The sequence below is a fragment of the Pseudophryne corroboree genome, chromosome 9 (genome assembly GCF_028390025.1).
Source record: "Pseudophryne corroboree isolate aPseCor3 chromosome 9, aPseCor3.hap2, whole genome shotgun sequence".
Classification (NCBI taxonomy): domain Eukaryota; kingdom Metazoa; phylum Chordata; class Amphibia; order Anura; family Myobatrachidae; genus Pseudophryne; species Pseudophryne corroboree.
In genome coordinates, this window is record NC_086452.1 from 183,700,094 (window position 1) to 183,724,778 (window position 24,685).

At 44.3% G+C, this 24,685-nt stretch overlaps 1 protein-coding gene across 1 annotated transcript in view; it reads left to right on the plus strand.

Annotated features, from left to right (window-relative positions):
• The window catches only part of LOC134956863 (dimethylaniline monooxygenase [N-oxide-forming] 2-like), a 105,752-nt gene that overhangs the window by 53,108 nt on the left and 27,959 nt on the right, over positions 1 to 24,685 (plus strand). The window contains exon 4 of the mRNA XM_063938756.1: positions 5,629 to 5,771. Within this exon, the coding sequence (XP_063794826.1) occupies positions 5,629 to 5,771 (143 nt within the window). The remainder of the gene's footprint in view (positions 1 to 5,628; positions 5,772 to 24,685) is intronic.

Sequence of the window (24,685 nt, forward strand, 5' to 3'; positions counted from 1 at the left end):
GCCTTAACGAACAAGTAAGAAGGTGGCCCAGCCTGAAGAGTGGAGTGAGTCCCCTCCTCTCAAAACCACATTGCTGCGACTGTGAGCGGCGCCGGCGAGTGCTGTTGGTATCACCGCCGGGCAGTACGGTTCAGTAAGGTACTATTATTATAAGGTACTGTCTCCTTCACCACCGCATTCCTTCTTCTCTCTCTGAACTTGTGTAGAAAATCATGACACTGTCTGCCGTAATGTGTAAAAAAGGGGACGCTGTCTGCTGTAATGTGTAAAAAGGGGATGCTGCCTACGTAATGTGTAAAAAGGGGACGCTGCCTGCGTAATGTGTAAAAAGTGGGACGCTGTCTGCCGTAATGTGTAAAAATCGGGATGCTGTCTGCCGTAATGTGTAAAAAGGGGACGCTGCCTGCCGTAATGTGTAAAAAGGGGACGCTGCCTGCCGTAATGTGTAAAAAAGGGGACGCTGTCTGCCGTAATGTGTAAAAAGGGGACGCTGTCTGCCGTAATGTGTAAAAAGGGGATGCTGTCTGCCGTAATGTGTAAAAAGGGGACGCTGCCTGCCGTAATGTGTAAAAAAGGGGACGCTGTCTGCCGTAATGTGTAAAAAGGAAGACACTATCTGCCGTAATGTGTAAAAAGGGTGACGCTGTCTGCCGTAATGTGTAATAAGGGGGATGCTGTCTGCCGTAATGTGTAAAAATGGCGGACGCTGTCTGACGTACTGTGTAAAAAAGAGGACGCTGTCTGCCGTAATGTGTAAAAAGGGGACGCTGCCTGCTGTAATGTGTACAAAGGAGGACTGTCTGCCGTAATGTGTAAAAAGGGAACACTGTCTGCCATAATCTGTAAATAGGGGGACACTGTCTGCCGTAATGTGTAAAAAGAGGGACGCTGTCTGTCATAATGTGTAAAAAGGGGGACTGGCTGCCGTAATGTGTAAAAGGGGCTCTACCTGGTGTAGTGGCGCTACTGTGCAGCGTAATTTGAATAATGGAGACTACTGTGCACCGTAGTATGAATTGGTATTATTTTGTGGCCACGCCCCTTCCCCATGAAGCCACGCCTCTATATATTTTTCACGCGCCTGTGGCACGCACTGCCCCTCTCTTCCATACAGAGGGGGGGGGCACCAATGCCGTTTTTTGCACACAGCGACACACACACATACAGTATAGAGTAGTACAGGTTGGCATAATGTATATGTGTGATCTGCTCTACGGTGTGGCATAATATATGTGTATAATCTGAACAACATCAACGAGCATCGCCGATGAGCTATGGGATGGTGCAAAAAATCCGATCACACGGGCGTTTGCAAGGTGATTAACAGGAAGAGGCCATTTGTGGGTGGTAACTGACCATTTAGCCAGTGCCTCCCCAGGCAATTACCTCACCGCACGTCACTGCCTCCAAGTGCATCCAGTCTGCCTGGGCACAATTCTAAAACTGGAGTCTGGAGGAGGGGCATAGAGGGAGGAGTCAGTTCACACGCCTTCAAAGTCTTAAAGTGCCCATGTCTCCTGCAGATCCCGTCTATACCCCATGGTTCTTGAAGTTTCCTCAGTAACTATCCTCTAGGACGTGTGAGAAATATTTCGACAAAGTAGGTGCCAACATGAGTATTAAAGTACATTATTTGTACAGCCATTTAGATCCATTCCTGTCCTATCTAGGAGATTTAAGCAAAGAGCAGGGTGAACAGTTCCACCAGGATATTCAGGTAATGGAAGAAAGATAGCAAGGAAGGTGGGATGGTCACATGATGGCCGGTTACCGTTGGGTTCTGCAGAGGGACTTCCCGCAACAAGAATACCAAGAAAATCCTACAAGAAATGGTTCTCATAGCTTCCTAACACTTACTGTATGTATGTAATTATCCTGTGTCTTTTTGTAACATTTTGTGAATCAAATTTAATCAGAATTAAAAAAATCTTAACTATTTTTAACATTGTTTAATTTAATTTTTCATAAATATTAAAGACCTATGCATATCTCAAAAACTAGAGCCAATTGAAAAGTAAGCATGGTATATTCATGATCAGGAGCACAAAATTTATCGAAATCGACTCCTAAATCCCTGGTAACATATTGACTGTTCCCCAGTGTTATATATACATGCTAGCAGATATTGGGCCTAATTCTGAGTTGATCGCAGCAGCAAATTTGTTAGCAGTTGGGCAAAACCATGTTCACTGCAGGGGGGGCAGATATAACTTGTGCAGACAGAGTTAGATTTGGGTGGGGTGTATTTAAACTGAAATCTAAATTGCAATGTAAAAATAAAGCCGGCAGTATTTACCCTGCACAGAAACAAAATAATCCACCCAAATCTAACTCTCTCTGTAAATGTTATATCTGCCACACCTGCAGTGCACATGGGCCCTCATTCCGAGTTGATCGCTCGCAAGGCGAATTTAACAGAGTTGCTCACGCTAAGCCTACGCCTACTGGGAGTGTATCTTAGCTTCTTAAAATTGCGACCGATGTATTCGCAATATTGCGATTACAAACTACTTAGCAGTTTCAGAGTAGCTTCAGACTTACTCGGTATCTGCGATCAGTTCAGTGCTTGTCGTTCCTGGTTTGACGTCATAAACACACCCAGCGTTCGCCCAGACACTCCCCCGTTTCTCCGGCCACTCCTGCGTTTTTTCCGGAAACGGTAGCGTTTTTATCCACACGCCCCTAAAACGCCGTGTTTCCGCCCAGTAACACCCATTTCCTGTCAATCACACTACGATCGCCGGAGCGAAGAAAAAGCCGTGAGTAAAAATACTATCTTCATGGTAAAATTACTTGGCGCAGTCGCAGTGCGATTATTGCGCATGCGTACTAAGCGGAATTTCACTGCGATGCGATGAAAATTACCGAGCGAACGACTCGGAATGAGGGCCATGGTTTTGCCCAATTGCTAACAAACTTGCTGCTGTGATCAGAGGCGTCACCGGGTGTGGTGACACCCGGTGCGCACCCCTGATCTCCTGCCGCGATCGCGGCAAAAAGGGGCGTGTCCTTGCACTTAGGGGCGTGGCTTCGTGGGATCCCGGAATCGTCACTCTGGGGGCGTGCCCAGCATCTCCGGAGATGCTGGGCTTCCCCCAGAGCCAGTCTCCGTCCACTGTCGGCTCCTCTTCTGTGACAGGAGCCGGGTGCTGTAGGAGACTTTCTCACTGTAGCACCTGGCTCCTGTCACTGCGGAGGAGCTGACATTTGGTGCCACCCCCTCCAGGTGTCACACCCGGGTGCGGGCCGCACCCCCCGCACCCGCCTTGTGACGCCACTGGCTGTGATCAACTCAGAATTACCCCCATTGATTCCATTATGAATTATGGACATTATTTTATTATGTACAGGTTGAGTATCCCTTATCCAAAATGCTTGGGACCAGAAGTATTTTGGATATCAGATTTTTCCGTATTTTGGAATAATTGCATACCATAATGAGATATCATGGCAATGGGACCCAAGTATAAGCATAGAATGCATTTATGATTCATATACACCTTATACACACAGCCTGAAGGTAATTTTAGCCAATATTTTTAATAACTTTCATAACATTCATTTATGTTTCATATACACCTTATACACACAGCCTGAAGGTCATTTAATACAATATTTTTATTAACTTTGTGTATTAAACAGAGTTTGTGTACATCGAGCCATCAGAAAACAAAGGTTTCACTATCTCACTCTCACTCAAAATATTCTGTATTTCGGAATATTCCGTATTTCGGAATATTTGGATATGGGATACTCAACCTGTTTTTCCCATTCATATATTACTGTAAAACTAGTGCACAGGAGTGGATTAGCCATAGGGCTCACCAGGAAGATTCCTGGTAGGCCTACATGTCTGTGGGGCCTGTTTTGTGTGTTGTCATGTGGCCCCACCCCCCACATGGCAGGCATCCCACCTCACTCAGTACACTGCATTGGCCCCATTCATTCAGTTATTCCATCTCTGCAGTACAGCAACTCTTTCATCCAGTGATGCTGTCATGGCTACATGGTATGCTATACCTCTTGTGCTGCCCATGTCAGGCCACTTCTATACAATAGTACAGGGCCACATTTAGTTCCCAATCCGCCCCTGGTCTCAGACACAACTGCAGCAAAAGACTCAAGGAAGGCTGCAATTGTGTACAATCAGCCCATCTCAACAGACCCCACCACCTCATCAGGCTTCACCCCCATTAGGGATGCTTCCATAAATTTCCCAGGCTGTTTTTTCATCCCAATCTGCCCCTGCTAGCGCACAATGGTTTTTTCTTTTTTTTTAGCTAGTATCCCATTTGGGACTTCAAAAGAGCTTTACATCTGGCTGTCCTCAGCTCCCAAACTGTTACCAAACAGGCTGCTAAAATATTTTTCCTAAGTGACCGAAACCTTCAAATATAATGACCAGCTCAGATGAAGCAGGGCAAGTGGACAGGGAAAAGAGTAAATTAGCCTCTTGTCTACGCAATTTGTACCTGGAAGAGAGCAAGCATTTATATATTTATTATTAACATAATATTTATACTTTTAATTTATTATAATTTATATACTCATGCTTAAGCCCCAGCTCAGGCATAAGTAATGAAATGCAAGTAAATGGTAAGTAAACCCAGCACTAAACAGCATCTGGTTCAAAAATGTTATGGGGGGAATTTTAATTCGCTGCGGTAATTTACTGCATCTAATTGATCCTCTGGGGGCTATCCAGGTAGCTCTAGGTAGCCCTGATGCTGGCACATAATGGGCATTTTCTTCCGAGACCCACAGGGATCCGCGCTCGCGATCGTGAAAATACATAGGTTTGGGAACGTATCCTGGAAGTGTTTTTGCCCAAAGTTGTATACACACAGGGATATCCACTTATCTGTGGTATATTACTGCGGGTAATGATATTACGGGGAGCTATCCTATTAGCTCCGACAAGCCACGGCTTATCAATGCTTCCATTACCTGCATCGGTGCATAGCACTGTCCTTTGGCTCCACTGGCTGCTTCCATGCTCTGACATTTCATGGTCCGCCCTGCCCCTGTCACATGACCCCTCCTGGCTGGGCACCCGAAGAGGGTGAGACATAGGTCCATGGGGAGATGTGGCTCCACAGAGCTGGGCGCCAGCTTCTGGGCGCCCTCCCTGCAGTTCCCAGCTGCTGCTGCTGCTGCTGCAGTGGCCACTAAACACTGACTGGAGGGGTTGCCATGGCTTATTGTGGATTTTGTTTCACCTGCCTTTGGCAGGCAAAGCAAAATCCAAGATGTGCTGGCTTTTCTGGGCTGCAGTGGTGAAAATACATAGGTTTCACTGAACCTGTGTGTTTTCGGCTGAGAAAATATATTTTTTCACGGGAGATCTAATTGGATTCTCCGTACTAATTGGATACTCCGTAAAAAAATATTGGTGAAGCATAGTAAAAAATTGTGTAAAACCCCCCCCCCCACCCTGTTTTTTGCTCTCGATGTTTCATCATGGGTGATTGGAGGCCCACCTTAGATATTGAAAAACTAGATTCAGCTCAGTAGCTCACAAATTCACTTTCTGTATCTCTGGAGGTGGGTGTGGTTTTAAAACCATTGTAAATGAAATCTAAAATAGTTTGTAATGTTTTCATCATAGATGTTTATTTTTCTTTATAGGCATAGAACATTTCAAAGGCCGTTACATTCACAGTCGTTTCTACAAAACTTGTGAGGAGTACCAAGGGAAGACAGTGATAGTTGTGGGGTCTGGAAATTCATCTGGAGATATTTCGGTGGAGCTCAGTTATATTGCAAAACAGGTTGCTAATCTTGTTTAAACTGTCATTATTGTGTTCTTATTATGGGACTTTGTTCACTTAAATTTTTTCTAAGTTGTGGGAGAATGCTTTTCCATTCTATGGATATATAGCAAATGCACCACTTGCTCTGTCAGAATGCTGGTTTTTGCGTCACATTTGGAGAACCCCATAATATTAACCACATCTTCTGACACAATTGCCAATTGTAGTTAATCTGCAGATATAGTAACACTTTTTTTTATCAGTTATATTCCTTGGCAGGGCTTAAAGTGGTCCTGGAGTGGTGGAGCCAAGGCTAGTGTTAGTATTTAGGCACCCCCCTAGTTGCAAAAAATGTGTGTGGTCTCACAGGAAGGGGCATGGTAACACTATAATACTCCCAATTCAAATTACTCCACACAGTAGAATAATCTTATTCACATTATACCACAATTAGTGCCCCTGATTCACATAACACCACATAGTAGTGCCCTTTATTCACATTACAAAATACAGTCGTGCCTCTTATTCACATTACATCACACAGTAGTGCCCCTTAGTCATGTTACGTCTCTCAGTAGTGTTCTTTATACACAATGCCCACAGTAGTAGTGCCCCTTACACATAATGCCCACAGAAGTGCTGCTTATACACATAATGCCTACAGAAGTGCAGCTTATGCACATAATGCCCACAGTAGTGCTCTTTATACAATTAATGCCCTCAGTAGTAGTGCCCCAACACACATTATGCCGACAGCAGTGCCCCTTATACACATTTCTGCCTCTGTCACTTTGGCTGCTCACTGCCCATGTCCCTCCATGCCTCTCTGTGTCCCTCGTCCCCTCTCACCTTGTCTTCAGCATGTACAGAGACTGCTCCTCTTTGTGGCTCTTCACTTTAGCAGTGATGACACAGCATGGCATCACATATGCTGTGCCACAAAAGGAAGTCGCTGGGACCTGAGGAGGGGATGAACGCCATCCAATAGACACAGTATGTGACTACCAGGAGGGGTGGGTCGCAGACAGAGGACCATGGAGATGCCAGGACCTGTGGAAGGGGGAGGTGGCTGCAGGTCATCAGTGACACTAGCGCCACCAGCATAATTTCTGGATGTGGGTGGAGGGACGGACTTTGCTGTTGGAATTACTGTGCAGGGCCGTGGAGGAGGCGGAACTAGTTCCACCTACTATTACAGCTACTGGAACTCAGTTCAGTCCCATTTCCCGTACTTTGGGGGTAATTCCAAGTTGATCGCAGCAGGAAATTTTTTAGCAGTTGGGCAAAACCATGTGCACTGCAGGGGGGGCAGATATAACATGTGCAGAGAGAGATAGATTTGGGTGTGGTGAGTTCAATCTGTAATCTAAATTGTAGTGTAAAAATAAAGCAGCCAGTATTTACCCTGCACAGAAACAAAATAACCCACCCAAATCTAACTCTCTCTGCAAATGTTATATCTGTCCCCCCCCCCCCTGCAGTGCACATGGTTTTGCCCAACTGCTAAAAAATTTCCTGCTGCGATCAACTTGGAATTACCCCCCTTGTTTCCTGTCCCTTGGAATGTCCAGCTTTTAACTAATACCCCTTTTTCACTGATGCAATAACCCAGGTTGTTGCCAGGTCTGCCTGGGCACGATTTGTTGGAAAAGGGTCCTTGAAAAATATCTTGATTCAAGCTACCAAGGTCGGATCTGGATAGGCCAGCAGTGTAAATAGTGAAACATGGCTCATCTAACCCAGATCATGCAAAAAGTATAGAGATAGCCAGATCACCAGTGCATGGAGATGATGCAATCTCCAAGTGCCGGCAGAATAGAAAGAGTGCACATGGGTGCAGTATGGAAGGGGGTCTACCCACCAATATTCCGGGTCCAACCTGCGGGTCTGACCTAGCTGTGACATAGGTTGAACCCATGTTCAAAAACCAGGGCAGACCCTTCATTTTGGTTAAAAAGGGGTATAAGAAATGCACAGCAACATATACCTTGTGTTTCTGAGAAAACTATCAAACTCTGCACTCAAAGGTCCTGAGTACTGGTGGTTTTGGTATACAGGTGAAACTCAGAAAATTAGAATATTGTGCAAAAGTTCATTTATTTTCAGTAATTCAACTTAAAAGGTGAAACTAATATTTCTCCGGCAGGGTCCAAAGGTTATCCACAGGATAACATTGAAATATGATGATGCGACAGCTGATTTGCACCAAACAATGAAAGCTTTCAGCCTCCCAGCATGCAATGGGCCTGTCCATATATCCCCGCCTCCTGGCTCAGGCAAATCAGTTTTTTGTTTGGTGCAGCAGGCGGCGGACCATGGTCAATGGGCTGCTAGTTTTTAGCAGCCATAAGCTTTTTTATTTTTATAGTCTTGCTATTTTTTGAGCGATCTTTCTAAAAAGCGTCTTATATGTACCTTAGAAAGAGTCGCTCCAACAACCCCCCGCCGGGCCGCGGCAACGCTTACCTACGTGTACAGTGCTGTTTCGGTGGGTGTCTGTGTAGGATGTACTAGCAAGTCCAGCAGATGTTACCAGGCTGTGGCTGGAGCACGGAGAGAAGGTAAGGCATCAGTTCTGCTTAGTAGGGGAAACGCGAGACACAGCCGCACTGTATCCGGTTGGAGACGACTGAACAGTTACTGATGCGGCTGCCACCTCGATATTTCAAGCCTTTATTTGTTATAATTTTGATTATTGTGGCTTACATCTTAAGAAAACCCCATATCCAAAATCTCAGAAAATTAGAATATCACATAAAATCAATAAATAAAGGATTCTAAATACAGAAATGTCGGCCCTCTGAAAAGTATAATCATGCATATGTACTCGTTACTTGGTTTGGGCCCCTTTTGCATGAATTACTGCCTCAATGCGGCATGGCACGGATTCTATCAGCCGGTGGCACTGCTGAGGTGTTATAGAAAACCAGGATGCTTCAATAGCGGCCTTCAGCTCTTCTGCATTGTTCGGTCTCATGTCTCTCAACTTTCTCTTGGCAATGTGCCCTACAGATTCTCTATGGCGTTCAGATCTGGTGAGTTTGACGGCCATTATAGCACAGTAATCGCCGGGCTGGAGTTAGTGCATCAAGAGCCACCACACACAGATGGATCCAAATTCGCCAGCTGAACTCTGACAATTTTATAAGGGTAGTCATTTACTGAGCAAAACCATGCCTTTTAAATGATTTATAAAATTTTCTGAGTTCATCCAGCAAAGCCCCGCGTCCGGCGAACCTGGACGCTATTACATCCAACCCAAGGATTTAATTTCCCAGAAATATTCAACAATTAATGTAATACAACAATTAATGTAAAAAAAATATTATTAAATGATTTCAAAGAATGAATTGAGTAACCAATAATAAAATCTAATTATAAATAGAGATGTGCACCGGAAATTTTTTGTGTTTTGTGTTTTGGTTTTGGATTCGGTTCTGCGGCCGTGTTTTGGATTCGGACGCATTTTGGCAAAACCTCCCTGAAAATTTTTTGTCGGATTCGGGTGTGTTTTGGATTCAGGTGTTTTTTTAAAAAAAATAACCCTCAAAAACAGCTTAAATCATAGAATTTGGGGGTCATTTTGATCCCATAGTATTATTAACCTCAATAACCATAATTTCCACTCATTTCCAGTCTATTCTGAACACATCACACCACACAATATTATTTTTAGTCCTAAAATTTGCACCAAGGTCGCTGGATGACTAAGCTAAGCGACCCAAGTGGGTGGCACAAACACCTGGCCCATCTAGGAGTGGCAATGCAGTGTCAAACAGGATGTCACTTAAAAAAATTAGCCCCAAACATCACATGATGCAGAGATAAAGAAAAAAGAAAAAAGAGGTGCAAGATGGAATTGTCCTTGGGCCCTCCCACCCACCCTTATGTTGTATAAACAGGACATGCACACTTTAACAAACCCATCATTTCAGCGACAGGGTCTGCCACACGACTGTGGCTGAAATGACTGGTTTGTTTGGGCCCCCACCAAAAATGAAGCAATCAATCTCTCCTTGCACAAACGTGTCTCTACAGAGGCAAGATGTCCTCCTCATGGTCCGATTCATCACCCCTTTCACTGTGTACATCCCCCACCTCACAGAGTATTAATTTGTCCCCACTGGAATCCACCATCTCAGGTCCCTGTGTACTTTCTGGAGGCAATTGTTGGTGAATGTCTCCATGGAGGAATTGATTATAATTAATTTTGATGAACATCATCTTCTCCACATTTTGTGGAAGTAACCTCATACGCCAATCGCTGACAAGGTGACCGGCTGCACTAAACACTCTTTCGGAGTACACACTGGAGGGGGGGCAACTTAGGTAAAATAAAGCCAGTTTGTGCAAGGGCCTCCAAATTGCCTCTTTTTTCTGCCAGTATACATACGGACTGTCTGACGTGCCTACTTGGATGCTGTCACTCATATAATCCTCCACCATTCTTTCAATGGTGACAGAATCATATACAGTGACAGTAGACGACATGTCAGTAATCGTTGGCAGGTCTTTCAGTCCGGACCAGATGTCAGCACTCGCTCTAGACTGCCCTGCATCACCGCCAGCGGGTGGGTTCGGAATTCTTAGCCTTTTCCTCGCAGCCCCAGTTGCGGGAGAATGTGAAGGAGGAGCTGTTGACGGGTCACGTTCCGCTTGACTTGACAATTTTCTCACCAGCAGGTCTTTGAACCTCTGCAGACTTGTGTCTGCCAGAAAGAGAGATACAACGTAGGCTTTAAACCAGAGGTTCTCAAACTCGGTCCTCGGGGGCCCACAAAGTGCATGTTTTGCAGGTAACCCAGCAGGTGCACAGGTGTATTAATTACTCACTGACACATTTTAAAAGGTCCACAGGTGGAGCAAATTATTTTACTTGTAATTCTGTGAGGAGACCTGCAAAACATGCACTGTGTGGGCCCCTGAGGACCGAGTTTGAGAACCTCTGCTTTAAACCTAGGATCGAGCACAGTGGCCAAAATGTAGTGCTCTGATTTCAACAGATTGACCACCCGTGATTCCTGGAAAGTGAATGAAGGGCTCCATCCACAAGTCCCACATGCCTAGCGGAATCGCTCCGTATTAGCTCCTCCTTCAATCTCTCCAGCTGCTTCTGCAAAAGCCTGATGAGGGGAATGACCTGACTCAGGCTGGCAGTGTCTGAACTGACTTCACGTGTGGCAAGTTCAAAGGGTTGCTGAACCTTGCACAACGTTGAAATCATTCTCCACTGCGCTTGAGTCAGGTGCATTCCCCCTCCTTTGCCTATATCGTAGGCAGATGTATAGGCTTGAATGGCCTTTTGCTGCTCCTCCATTCTCTGAAGCATATAGAGGGTTGAATTCCACCTCGTTACCACCTCTTGCTTCAGATGATGGCGGGGCAGGTTCAGGAGTGTTTGCTGGTGCTCCAGTCTTTGGCACACGGTGGCTGAATGCCGAAAGTGGCCCGCAATTCTTCGGGCCACCGACAACATCTCTTGCACGCCCCTGTCATTTTTTAAATAATTCTGCACCACCAAATTCAATGTATGTGCAAAACATGGGACGTGCTGGAATTTGCCCACATGTAATGCACGCACAATATTGGTGGCGTTGTCCGATGTCACAAATCCCCAGGAGAGTCCAATTGGGGTAAGCCATTCTGCGATGATGTTCCTCAGTTTCCGTAAGAGGTTGTCAGCTGTGTGCCTCTTATGGAAAGCGGTGATACAAAGAGTAGCCTGCCTAGGAACGAGTTGGCGTTTGCGAGATGCTGTTACTGGTGCCGCCACTGCTGTTCTTGCTGCGGGAGGCAATACATCTACCCAGTGGGCTGTCACAGTCATATAGTCCTGAGTCTGCCCTGCTCCACTTGTCCACGGTTAAGTGGACATTGAGTACAACTGCATTTTTTAGGACACTGGTGAGTCTTTTTCTGACGTCTGTGTACATTCTCGGTATCGCCTGCCTAGAGAAGTGGAACCTAGATGGTATTTGGTACCGGGGACACACTACCTCAAGAAATTCTCTAATTGCCTGTGAACTAACGGCAGATACCGGACGCACGTCTAACACCAACACAGCTGCCAAGGCCTGAGTTATTCGCTTTGCAACAGGATGACTGATGTGATATTTCATCTTCCTCGCAAAGGACTGTTGGACAGTCAGTTGCTTACTGGAAGTAGTACAAGTGGTCTTCCGACTTCCCCTCTGGGATGATGATCGACTCCCAGCAGCAACAACAGCAGAGCCAGGAGCAGTAGGCGTTACACTCAAGGATCTATCGAAGGAATCCCAGGCAGGAGAGGACTCGTCAGACTTGCCAATGACATGGCCTGCAGGACTATTGGCTTTCCTGTCTAAGGAGGAAATTGACACTGAGGGAGTTGGTGGTGTGGTTTGCAGGAGCTTGGGTACAAGAGGAAGGAATTTAGTTGTCAGTGGACTGCTTCCGCTGTCACCCAAAGTTTTTGAACTTGTCAATGACTTCTGATGAATGCGCTCCAGGTGACGTCTAAGGGAGGATGTTCCTAGGTGGTTAATGTCCTTAACCCTACTTATTATAGCTTGACAAAGGCAACACACCACTTAATACCTGTTGTCCGCATTTCTCTTAAAATAATTCCACACCGAAGAGGTGATTTTTTTTGTAATTTGACCAGGCATGTCAATGGCCATATTCATCCCACGGACAACAGGTGTCTCCCCGGGTGCCTGACTTAAACAAACCACTGTTTTGTTCATATGTTTGTAAATCCAGTCATCAGGACACAGAGACATGTGAGTTCAATGCTGTGCTGTTTATTCCATCACCAACTCCAGGCACACTGCACACTGGACCACCCACTTCCCAGCATCCCCCTGGTCCCAGGGACCATCACTGAAGATTCAGGCTTACACATGTTAGTAAGGGAGTGTCTACAAATATTAAGCATTCTAATACACTAACATCACATCCTCTTTTCTTTAAAGATAAGCCCTGTACGCTTCAATGCAACAATTAACAACATCATATTAAGAACATCATCTAACACGTCTCTCAGGTATGCGTATTTCCCTTTTGGGTCTTTCATACACAGTCTGCATTTCATCGACCATATTGGACCTTTGTAGAATCGTGGTTTGTTAACCATTATCAGGATCATCATACATGTCAGATGAAGGGTATTCTTCAGTCATGTTGTCTTCATTATGGTTAGGTTGAGATCTTAAATCCACCCGATTTCTTCTTACTTCCGTTCCACGCTCTGTACGTATAGTATAAGATCTTGGTGCTACTTGTGCTTGCACAATACCTTTCTGCACCCAAATACCTTTCTCGTGATCTCTGAGACGGACTTGGTCACCCGATTTTAGATCAGATAAGCTTTTTGCTCGCCTGTCATGGAACAGTTTCAGTTTCGCCTGTTGACGTTCCTTACTCAGTATGACCAACGCAGAGTTATGTGTATTAAGCAGTTCATCATGTATCGGGAGATTGGCTCTAATCCTCCTTCCCATCAGCATTTGTGCAGGAGAAAGTCCATTCTGTAAAGGTGTACTGCGGTAGATTAAAAGACTTTTGTAGAAATCTTCTTTACCTTCTTGAGCTTTTTTCATGAGACTCTTTACAGTTTTTACTGAACTTTCCACCAACCCATTTGAGCGTTGATAGTGGGGACTTGACGTAGTATGGACAAATTCCCACTCATCAGCAAATTGTCTAAATTCAGCACTGGAAAACTGAGGACCATTGTCAGTAAACACTTCCATAGGAACACCAAGCCTTGCAAAGATTGACTTCATGCAATTGATTACGGCTTTACTAGTAGTTGTATGTAGTGTCTTCACCTCAGGGTAGTTAGAGTAATAATTAGTCACGACAATGTACGTTTTCCCATTACAATCAAACAAATCTGCGCCAACTCTCTGGTACGGTCTCTCTGGCAGTGCGTGAGGACTCAGTGGCTCGACTTGTTGTTTCGGTCTATACGTAAGACATAATTCACATGTAGCTGTAGTCTGTGCTACAGTATGTCTTGGTTCATTCTTGGCCAATACATAACTTCACGTGCTCTCCGCTTACATTTTTCTTCTCCTGAGTGGCCTTCATGTATCTTGCACAGCATCATTTTTCTTAGTCGTGCAGGTATGACAAACCTATTGCCTTTGTAAATAATACCATCGACAACTGTAACGTCACTGCGGTACATCCAATTATCATGGATAGACATCGTGCACGCATGTTTTTCTGCTGGCCAACTTTTCAGAATGATATCTTTCAACACTTTCATTGTGTCATCTGTCTCAGTTTCTTTCCTAATCTGTTCTTGTCTTGCAAGAGACACTGGTAGAGAAGCTACGATCAAATTAACATAGGCTTCTATCTCTTCATCCATCAGACTTTTGGAACCTTCACTTTTGTCCACAGCATGAGAAAGTGTATCAGCAATGTACATGTATTTGCCGGGATAGTAGAGCAAGTGTACATCATATTTCTGTAGTATGATAAGCATTTGTTGAATTCTCATGGGACAGTCATGCAATGATTTAGTCATGATAGCTACCAATGGCTTGTGGTCAGTTTCCACTGTAAATGTTTGACCATACACAAACTGATGGAATCGCTCACATGCATATGTGATCGCTAAAAGTTCTTTTTCTATCTGAGCATACCTTGTTTCAGCACTTGTCAGTGCTCTTGATGCATAGATTACTGGTTGCCATGTATCCCCATGTTCTTGTAACAGCACTGAGCCTAGGCCAAATTGCGAAGCATCTGCTGAAATTCTTATTCTTTTCGCAGGATCAAAGAATTTTGGCACTGGTTGCTCTGTAGTGATCTGTTTCAAGTTTTGCCAACTTTCTTCTTGTTCATGTCACCACATCCACTCGTTATCTCTGTCCAACAACCATCTAAGAGAGGCTGTTCATTCAGAGAGTTGAGAAATAAACTTTCCTATGTAAGTAATCATCCCTAGGAATCTACTGACGTCGTCTTTGTTGTTAGGACGTTCCATGTTCACTATGGCTGATATTTTCCTTGTGTCTGGTTTTACACCTTGATCCGAGACCACGTCGCCCATAAAGGTAAGTGTATTCACGCCAAATTCACATTTGTCCTTATTTAGCTTTAGATTCACTTTCTTGACAAGTTCCATTACTTGTCTCAATCTAGAATCATGTTCTTCCTTTGTAGATCCCCAGACAATAATGTCATCAATCATTGTTTCAACACCTGAAATATGTTCAAAAATCATGTGTATCTTTTTGTGATATACTTCTGGAGCAGACAAAATTCCATATGGTAGTCTAAGAAATCTGTATCAACCTTCTGGTGTATTAAATGCACAAAGCTTTGAGCTGGCCTTATCTAGCTTCATTTGCCAGAATCCTGAAGATGCGTCCAATTTACTGAACCATTTTGCTCCCGCAAATTGCGACATGATTTCATCTCTGGTTGGTAGTTTGAAATGTTCTCGTTTAATAGCTTTGTTTAAATCTCTGGGCTCTAGACATATTCTGAGTTGTCCATTTTTCTTTTCAACAATTACTAAGGAGCTCACCCATTCAGTAGGCTCATCAACTTTCTGTATCACACCCAAGGCTTCTATGCGATTTAACTCTTGTTTCAGTTTTTCTCTCAGCGCAAACGGCACTTTTCTACAGGGGTGTATCACTGAAGAAACTTGCGTGTCTATATTTATTTTATGCTCTCCAGGCAAACAACCTAGACCTTCAAACAAGTCTCTGTATTCTGTAAACATCGATTTGCAGTCATCTTCTACTTGTGATGTCACCATAAAAACTTTCTTTAGCAAGCTTAGTTTCTCACAGGAACTTAATCCTAGAATTGGTTGCACATTTTTATCCACAATCAGTAGAGATGTTTGAAACTGTCGTCCCTTATATTACAGTGTCACTAAGCATGTACCTTTCACAGAAAATTTGCTCCCCAGTGAACCCTGTAACTTTCACTTTGGCTGGATGAATTTTAGGTTTTACTCTAAAAGTCTTATAGTCTTGAAATGATATTAAATTCACCTGCGAGCCAGTATCAAGCTTAAAGGGAATGACAATCTTATTCACAGTTAAAGGGACAATCCATTCTTTCTTATCTGCACTGCAAAGTTCAATGCAATCCACCAAGAATTCATCTGTTTGTTTAACAGCATGCACTTTGGTTGTTTTACTTTTAATTTTACAGCATTTGGCAAAGTGATTAAGTCTACCACATTTCATGCAGGTTTTACCATAAGCAGGGCACATTTTAGGATTGTGAGCATTTCCACATCTACTACACATTTCCTTATTAGACTGTGGCTTAGACTGCTTCATTCTTGAGAATGGAGGTTTGCTTTGCCCTGTTTTCTGCACTACATATACAGCAGCATCAGCGTCCTTGTGTAACTTTTTGGCTTGAAATCTAGTTATTTCTGCAGATCTACACATAGTCACTGCCTTTTCTAGTGTTAGGTCTTGCTCTCTCAGCAATCTCTCTCTGAGTCCATTATCAGGTATTCCACAGACAATACGATCTCTAATCAGTGAATCCTTTAAATCACCAAACTCACAGGTTTTACTGAGTGATTGCAGCTCTGTAACATACTGATCAAATCCATCTACAGACTTCTGATCACATGTGAAAAACTTATATCTTTCATATGTCACATTTTTCCTTGGCACAAAGTAATCTTCAAACTTTTGCATTATAGAAGATAGCACCATATTCTGCCCCTCATCAAACTGAAAGCTATTATAAATGTCCAGCACATCCTCTACTATCACATTTGTCAGCCTCTGAATCAGCTCCACATGCAGCAAGATATATTTTAAACCTTTGCTTAAATCTTTTCCAGTTTTCAGACAAGTTACCAGATATCAGCATGCCGGTTGGAGGAGCTAGTCTATCCATGGTTACTCACTGTTTGAAGAGAGGAGCACACGGCAGGCCCTGCAGACACTGAGCACCACTGCCTTACAGACTTCTGCAAGATTCTTTCACACTCTGAGAGCACTAGCAGTCCAAGTTAAACTTCTTTTGACACCATGTTTTGTTCATATGTTTGTAAATCCAGGACACAGAGACATGTGAGTTCACTGCTGTGCTGTTTATTCCATCACCAACTCCAGGCACACTGCACACTGGACCACCCACTTCCCAGCATCCCCCTGGTCCCAGGGACCATCACTGAAGATTCAGGCTTACACATGTTAGTAAGGGAGTGTCTACAAATATTAAGCATTCTAATACACTAACATCACAACCACCTCACCATCAGAATCCTCCTTGTCAATTTCCTCCTCAGCGCCAGCAACACCCATATCCTCATCCTGGTGTACTTCAACAGTGACATCTTCAATTTGACTATCAGGAACTGGACTGTGGGTGCTCCTTACAGCACTTGCAGGGGGTGTGCAAATGGTGGAAGGCGCCACCTCTTCCCGTCCAGTGTTGGGAAGGTCAGGCATCGCAACCAACACAATTGGACTTTCCTTGGGGATTTGTGATTTAGAAGAACGCACAGTTCTTTGCTGTGCTTGTGCCAGCTTAAGTCTTTTCATTTTTCTAGCGGGAGGATGAGTGCTTCCATCCTCATGTGAAGCTGAACCACTAGCCATGAACATAGGCCAGGGCCTCAGCCGTTCCTTGCCACTCCGTGTCGTAAATGGCATATTGACAAGTTTATGCTTCTCCTCAGATGCTTTTAATTTAGATTTTTGGGTAATTTTACTGAACTTTTGTTTTTTGGATTTTACATGCTCTCTACTATGACATTGGGCATCGGTCTTGGCAGACGACGTTGATGGCATTTCATTGTCTCGGCCATGACTAGTGGCAGCAGCTTCAGCACGAGGTGGAAGTGGATCTTTCCCTATTTTACCCTCCACATTTTTGTTCTCCATTTTTTAATGTGTGGAATTATATGCCAGTAATATATCAATAGCAATGGCCTACTGTACTGTCTGTACTACTACTGCTGGTCACCAAAATGCTGCACTGTCCTACTATATACTGCTCACAACAATGCAGCACAGATATGGATACTTGAAGTGCTACAGAGCTGCAAGATACAGCAATGGCCTACTGTACTGTACTACTGTATATGTATACTGCTGGTCACCAAAATGCTGCACTGTCCTACTATATACTGCTCACAACAATGCAGCACAGATATGGATACTTGAAGTAATACGGAGCTGCAAGATACAGCAATATCCTACTGTACTGTGCTACTGTATATGTATACTGGTGGTCACCACAATGCTGCACTGTCTTACTATATACTGCTCACAACAACAATGCAGCACAGATATGGATAGTATACTTGACACAGAGCTGCAAGATACAGCAATGGCCTACTGTACTGTACAACTATATACTGTTGGTCACCAAAATTCTGCACTGTCCTACTATATACTGCTCACAACAATGCAGCACAGATATGGATAGTATACTTGACACAGAGCTGCAAGATACAGCAATGGCCTACTGTACTGTACTATATGTATACTGCTGGTCACCAAAATGCTGCACTGTCCTACTATATACTGCTCACAATAATGCAGCACAGATATGGATAGTATACTTGACACAGAGCTGCAAGATACAGCAATGGCCTACTGTACTGTACTATATGTATACTGCTGGTCACCAAAATGCTGCACTGTCCTACTATATACTGCTCACAATAATGCAGCACAGATATGGATAGTATACTTGACACAGAGCTGCAAGATACAGCAATGGCCTACTGTACTGTACTATATGTATACTGCTGGTCACCAAAATGCTGCACTGTCCTACTATATACTGCTCACAATAATGCAGCACATATATGGATAGTATACTTGACACAGAGCTGCAAGATACAGCAATGGCCTACTGTACTGTACTATATGTATACTGCTGGTCACCAAAATGCTGCACTGTCCTACTATATACTGCTCACAATAATGCAGCACAGATATGGATGGTATACTTGACACAGAGCTGCAAGATACAGCAATGGCCTACTGTACTGTACTATATGTATACTGCTGGTCACCAAAATGCTGCACTGTCCTACTATATACTGCTCACAATAATGCAGCACAGATATGGATAGTATGCTTGACACAGAGCTGCAAGATACAGCAATGACCTACTGTACTGTACTACTATAATTATATACTGGTGGTCCCCACAATGCAGTACACTGAGCACAGATATTTGCAGCACACTGAGCACAGATATGGAGCATTTTCAGGCAGAGAACGTAGATATTTTCAGCACACTGAGCACAGATATTTTCAGCACACTGAGCACAGATATTTGCAGCACACTGAGCACAGATATGGAGCTTTTCAGGGAGAGAATGCAGCCACGTCCTCTCCGTTCAATCTCCAATGCACGAGTGAAAATGGCGGTGACGCGTGGGTCTTTATATAGAATACGAATCTCGCGAGAATCCGACAGCGGGATGATGACGTTCGGGCACGTTCGGGTTAACTGAGCAAGGCGGGAAGATCCGAGGCTGCCTCGGACCCGTGAATAAGTGAAGTTCGGGGGGGTTCAGATCTCAACGAACCGAACCTGCTCATCACTAATTATAAACAACAATGTAAACAAAAAATACACTCAGTATTTTCTATAGCAATCAAAAAAATGTAATACAATGTGCTTCTGGTCAGCATAGTTCAGAACATGGGGGCCCCGGATTAGCATAACTAGTCTGCTTCAGAACATCATTATACATTAAAAAGTGTACCTTCGTGGGCTCACTCCACTCGCAATAGGTTACTATTCGCACTAGATGTCCACATGTATCATAAAACTGATAGTCCAGGGGGTCCCATGTTCTGAACTTGCGCCGATATATATATATATGGAAATCTCTCTTTACAAATCCTGCGTTTGCCCCTGCTTAATAAAAAACTCAAAAGTCCAGGTCAGAGAAATACATTTTCTGAAAACTAGGTGCTCCCACAGATGTTCTTGCCTGTGAACAGTGTGATTACCAGGCTATAACCCCTACATTGCAGGAAAGTAATGGAGTGCAGGCCAGGGGCAGATTTAGGGATGAGGGCTCCGCTAGGTACAACAGTTACAGCTGCCTCCACCTCCCCTTGCATAAATTTATTATTTTCATTGATTGATTATAAGCCCTCATTTGATGATAGCCAATTTAAAAGAATAATTAAAAAAGCCATTATGACTTTTTTTTTTTAATTACTGTATGTATACATGTTTACTAAGTAGTACAGCTTATAGGGGTAGTTTGTGCATGTCCTACCCATTTACAGTCCATTCAAGATGCCATATGGTACAGTACAGTGGAAATATTTAGCAGTTACTGGTACATTTTGGGCTGACAGTACCAACACAAGCATCCAAGTGCCGCCCCTAAACAAGTGCCGCCCCCAGGCACATGTCTCACGTGACTAATGAGAAATTTGCAACTGGTGCAAGCTTGAGAGAAGATTTACCCCAGCCTGGCTTCCAGAAATTTGGAGGCACCCAATTTGAATATGGAGGTCCTCTTTTTCAAATGAGTTGGCCCCCTGGTAGCTATTGCATACTTACCAACTTTGCTGCACGATCATGTCATTGTGGCTCCACTCCCACTCTACAATGCTGAGAAAACAGGCACTGTACAGTATAGCAGGGGACACAGGGGCGGATTAGGATCGATCACCAGCCCAGAAATTTATGGAAGCAGCCCTAATGGGGGCGGAGTCTGTTGAGGGGGGAAGGGCCTGTCAAGAGGGCGGGGTAACTCCTCAGAGGTCCTGACTCTGAGATAGACACAGTTGGGGCCTCCTTTGCTTTACATTATGCTAATGTTTACCTGTGAGTTTATGCATATGCTGCTACAATGCCCTTCCATGATGTACATCTGTACGTCTGAATATACAAGGACTGATATGCCTACTTTCAGTGTCTACTGACACTGCTGTCATGCCTTTAATCTACTTCTGATTATATTGACTTTTCATTCTACAAACCCCTTTTTTTAACCTTATATGTTTTAAAGTACATGGAGGGGGAGGATACACTACATATAGTACAGTACAGGGAGGGAGCACACACTATATACAGCACAGAACAGGGAGGGAGCACACACTACATACAGCACAGTACACAGAGGGGGAGCACACACTACATACAGTACAGGGAGGGAGCACACACGGCATACAGCACAGTACAGGGAGGGGAGCACACACTACATACAGCACAGTACAGGGAAGGGGAGCATACACAATATACAGCACAGTACAGGGAGGGAGCACGCACTACATACAGCACAGTACAGGGAGGGAGCACACACTACATACAGCACAGTACAGGGAGAGGGAGCACACACTACATACAGCACAGTACAGGGAGGGGGAGCACACGCCACATACAGCACAGTACAGGGAGGAGGAGCACACACTACATACAGCACAGTACACGGAGGGAGCACACACTACATACAGCACAGTACAGGGAGGGAGCACACACTACAAACTAGAGATGAGCGGGTTCGGTTCCTCGGAATCCGAACCCGCCCGAACTTCAGCTTTTTTTACACGGATCCGAGCGACTCGGATCTTCCCGCCTTGCTCGGTTAACCCGAGCGTGCCCGAACATCATCATGACGCTGTCGGATTCTCGCGAGGCTCGGATTCTATCGCGAGACTCGGATTCTATATAAGGAGCCGCGCGTCGCCGCCATTTTCACACGTGCATTGAGATTGATAGGGAGAGGACGTGGCTGGCGTCCTCTCCATTTAGATTAGAAGAGAGAGAGTGAGATTGAGACAGAGACACTTGATTTACTGTAGCTTAGGAGTACTAGAGAGTGCAGAGTTTACTAGTGACTGACCACTGACCAGTGACCACCAGTGCAGTTTTATTTAATATAATCCGTTCTCTGCCTGAAAAAAACGATACACAGTGACTCAGTCACATACCATATCTGTGCTCAGCCCAGTGTGCTGCATCATCTATGTATAATATCTGACTGTGCTCACACAGCTTAATTGTGGGGGAGACTGGGGAGCAGTTATAGGTTATAGCAGGAGCCAGGAGTACATATTATTAAAATTAAACAGTGCACACTTTTGCTGCAGGAGTGCCACTGCCAGTGTGACTGACCAGTGACCTGACCACACTGACCACCAGTATAGTATACTATATTGTGATTGCCTGAAAAAGTTAAACACTCGTCGTGTGACTTGTGTGGTGTTTTTTTATTCTATAAAAAACTCATTCTGCTGACAGACAGTGTCCAGCAGGTCCGTCATTATATAATATATACCTGTCCGGCTGCAGTAGTGATATATATATATTTTTTATATCATTATTTATCATCCAGTCGCAGCAGACACAGTACGGTAGTTCACGGCTGTAGCTACCTCTGTGTCGGCACTCGGCAGTCCATCCATAATTGTATACCACCTACCCGTGGTTTTTTTTTTCTTTCTTCTTTATACATACTACATCTCATTATTATCCAGTCTATATTAGCAGCAGACACAGTACAGTACGGTAGTCCACGGCTGTAGCTACCTCTGTGTCGGCACTCGGCAGTCCATCCATAATTGTATACCACCTACCCGTGTTTTTTTTTCTTCTTTATACATGCTACATCTCATTATCATCCAGTCTATATTAGCAGCAGACACAGTACAGTACGGTAGTCCACGGCTGTAGCTACCTCTGTGTCGGCACTCGGCAGTCCATCCATAATTGTATACCACCTACCCGTGTTTTTTTTTTCTTTCTTCTTTATACATACTACATCTCATTATCATCCAGTCTATATTAGCAGCAGACACAGTACAGTACGGTAGTCCACGGCTGTAGCTACCTCTGTGTCGGCACTCGGCAGTCCGTCCATAATTGTATACCACCTACCCGTGGTTTTTTTTTCTTTCTTCTTTATACATACTACATCTCATTATCATCCAGTCTATATTAGCAGCAGACACAGTACAGTACGGTAGTCCACGGCTGTAGCTACCTCTGTGTCGGCACTCGGCAGTCCATCCATAATTGTATACCACCTACCCATGGTTTTTTTTTTCTTTTTTATACATACTACATCTCATTATCATCCAGTCTATATTAGCAGCAGACACAGTACAGTACGGTAGTCCACGGCTGTAGCTACCTCTGTGTTGGCACTCGGCAGTCCATCCATAATTGTATACCACCTACCCGTGGTTTTTTTTTCTTTCTTCTTTATACATACTACATCTCATTATCATCCAGTCTATATTAGCAGCAGACACAGTACAGTACGGTAGTCCACGGCTGTAGCTACCTCTGTGTCGGCACTCGGCAGTCCGTCCATAATTGTATACCACCTACCCGTGTTTTTTTTTCTTTCTTCTTTATACATACTACATCTCATTATCATCCAGTCTATATTAGCAGCAGACACAGTACAGTACGGTAGTCCACGGCTGTAGCTACCTCTGTGTCGGCACTCGGCAGTCCGTCCATAATTGTATACCACCTACCCGTGGTTTTTTTTTCTTTCTTCTTTATACATACATACTACATCTCATTATCAACCAGTCTATATTAGCAGCAGACACAGTACAGTACGGTAGTCCACGGCTGTAGCTACCTCTGTGTCGGCACTCGGCAGTCCATCCATAATTGTATACCACCTACCCGTGGTTTTTTTTTTCTTCTTTATACATACTACATCTCATTATCATCCAGTCTATATTAGCAGCAGACACAGTACAGTACGGTAGTCCACGGCTGTAGCTACCTCTGTGTCGGCACTCGGCAGTCCGTCCATAATTGTATACCACCTACCCGTGGTTTTTTTTTCTTTCTTCTTTATACATACATACTACATCTCATTATCAACCAGTCTATATTAGCAGCAGACACAGTACAGTACGGTAGTCCACGGCTGTAGCTACCTCTGTGTCGGCACTCGGCAGTCCATCCATAATTGTATACTAGTATCCATCCATCTCCATTGTTTACCTGAGGTGCCTTTTAGTTGTGCCTATTAAAATATGGAGAACAAAAATGTTGAGGTTCCAAAATTAGGGAAAGATCAAGATCCACTTCCACCTCATGCTGAAGCTGCTGCCACTAGTCATGGCCGAGACGATGAAATGCCAGCAACGTCGTCTGCCAAGGCCGATGCCCAATGTCATAGTACAGAGCATGTCAAATCCAAAACACCAAATATCAGTAAAAAAAGGACTCCAAAACCTAAAATAAAATTGTCGGAGGAGAAGCGTAAACTTGCCAATATGCCATTTACCACACGGAGTGGCAAGGAACGGCTGAGGCCCTGGCCTATGTTCATGGCTAGTGGTTCAGCTTCACATGAGGATGGAAGCACTCAGCCTCTCGCTAGAAAAATGAAAAGACTCAAGCTGGAAAAAGCACAGCAAAGAACTGTGCGTTCTTCGAAATCCCAAATCCACAAGGAGAGTCCAATTGTGTCGGTTGCGATGCCTGACCTTCCCAACACTGGACGTGAAGAGCATGCGCCTTCCACCATTTGCACGCCCCCTGCAAGTGCTGGAAGGAGCACCCGCAGTCCAGTTCCTGATAGTCAGATTGAAGATGTCAGTGTTGAAGTACACCAGGATGAGGAGGATATGGGTGTTGCTGGCGCTGGGGAGGAAATTGACCAGAAGGATTCTGATGGTGAGGTGGTTTGTTTAAGTCAGGCACCCGGGGAGACACCTGTTGTCCGTGGGAGGAATATGGCCGTTGACATGCCTGGTGAAAATACCAAAAAAATCAGCTCTTCGGTGTGGAAGTATTTCACCAGAAATGCGGACAACATTTGTCAAGCCGTGTGTTCCCTTTGTCAAGCTGTAATAAGTAGGGGTAAGGACGTTAACCACCTCGGAACATCCTCCCTTATACGTCACCTGCAGCGCATTCATAATAAGTCAGTGACAAGTTCAAAAACTTTGGCCGACAGCGGAAGCAGTCCACTGACCAGTAAATCCCTTCCT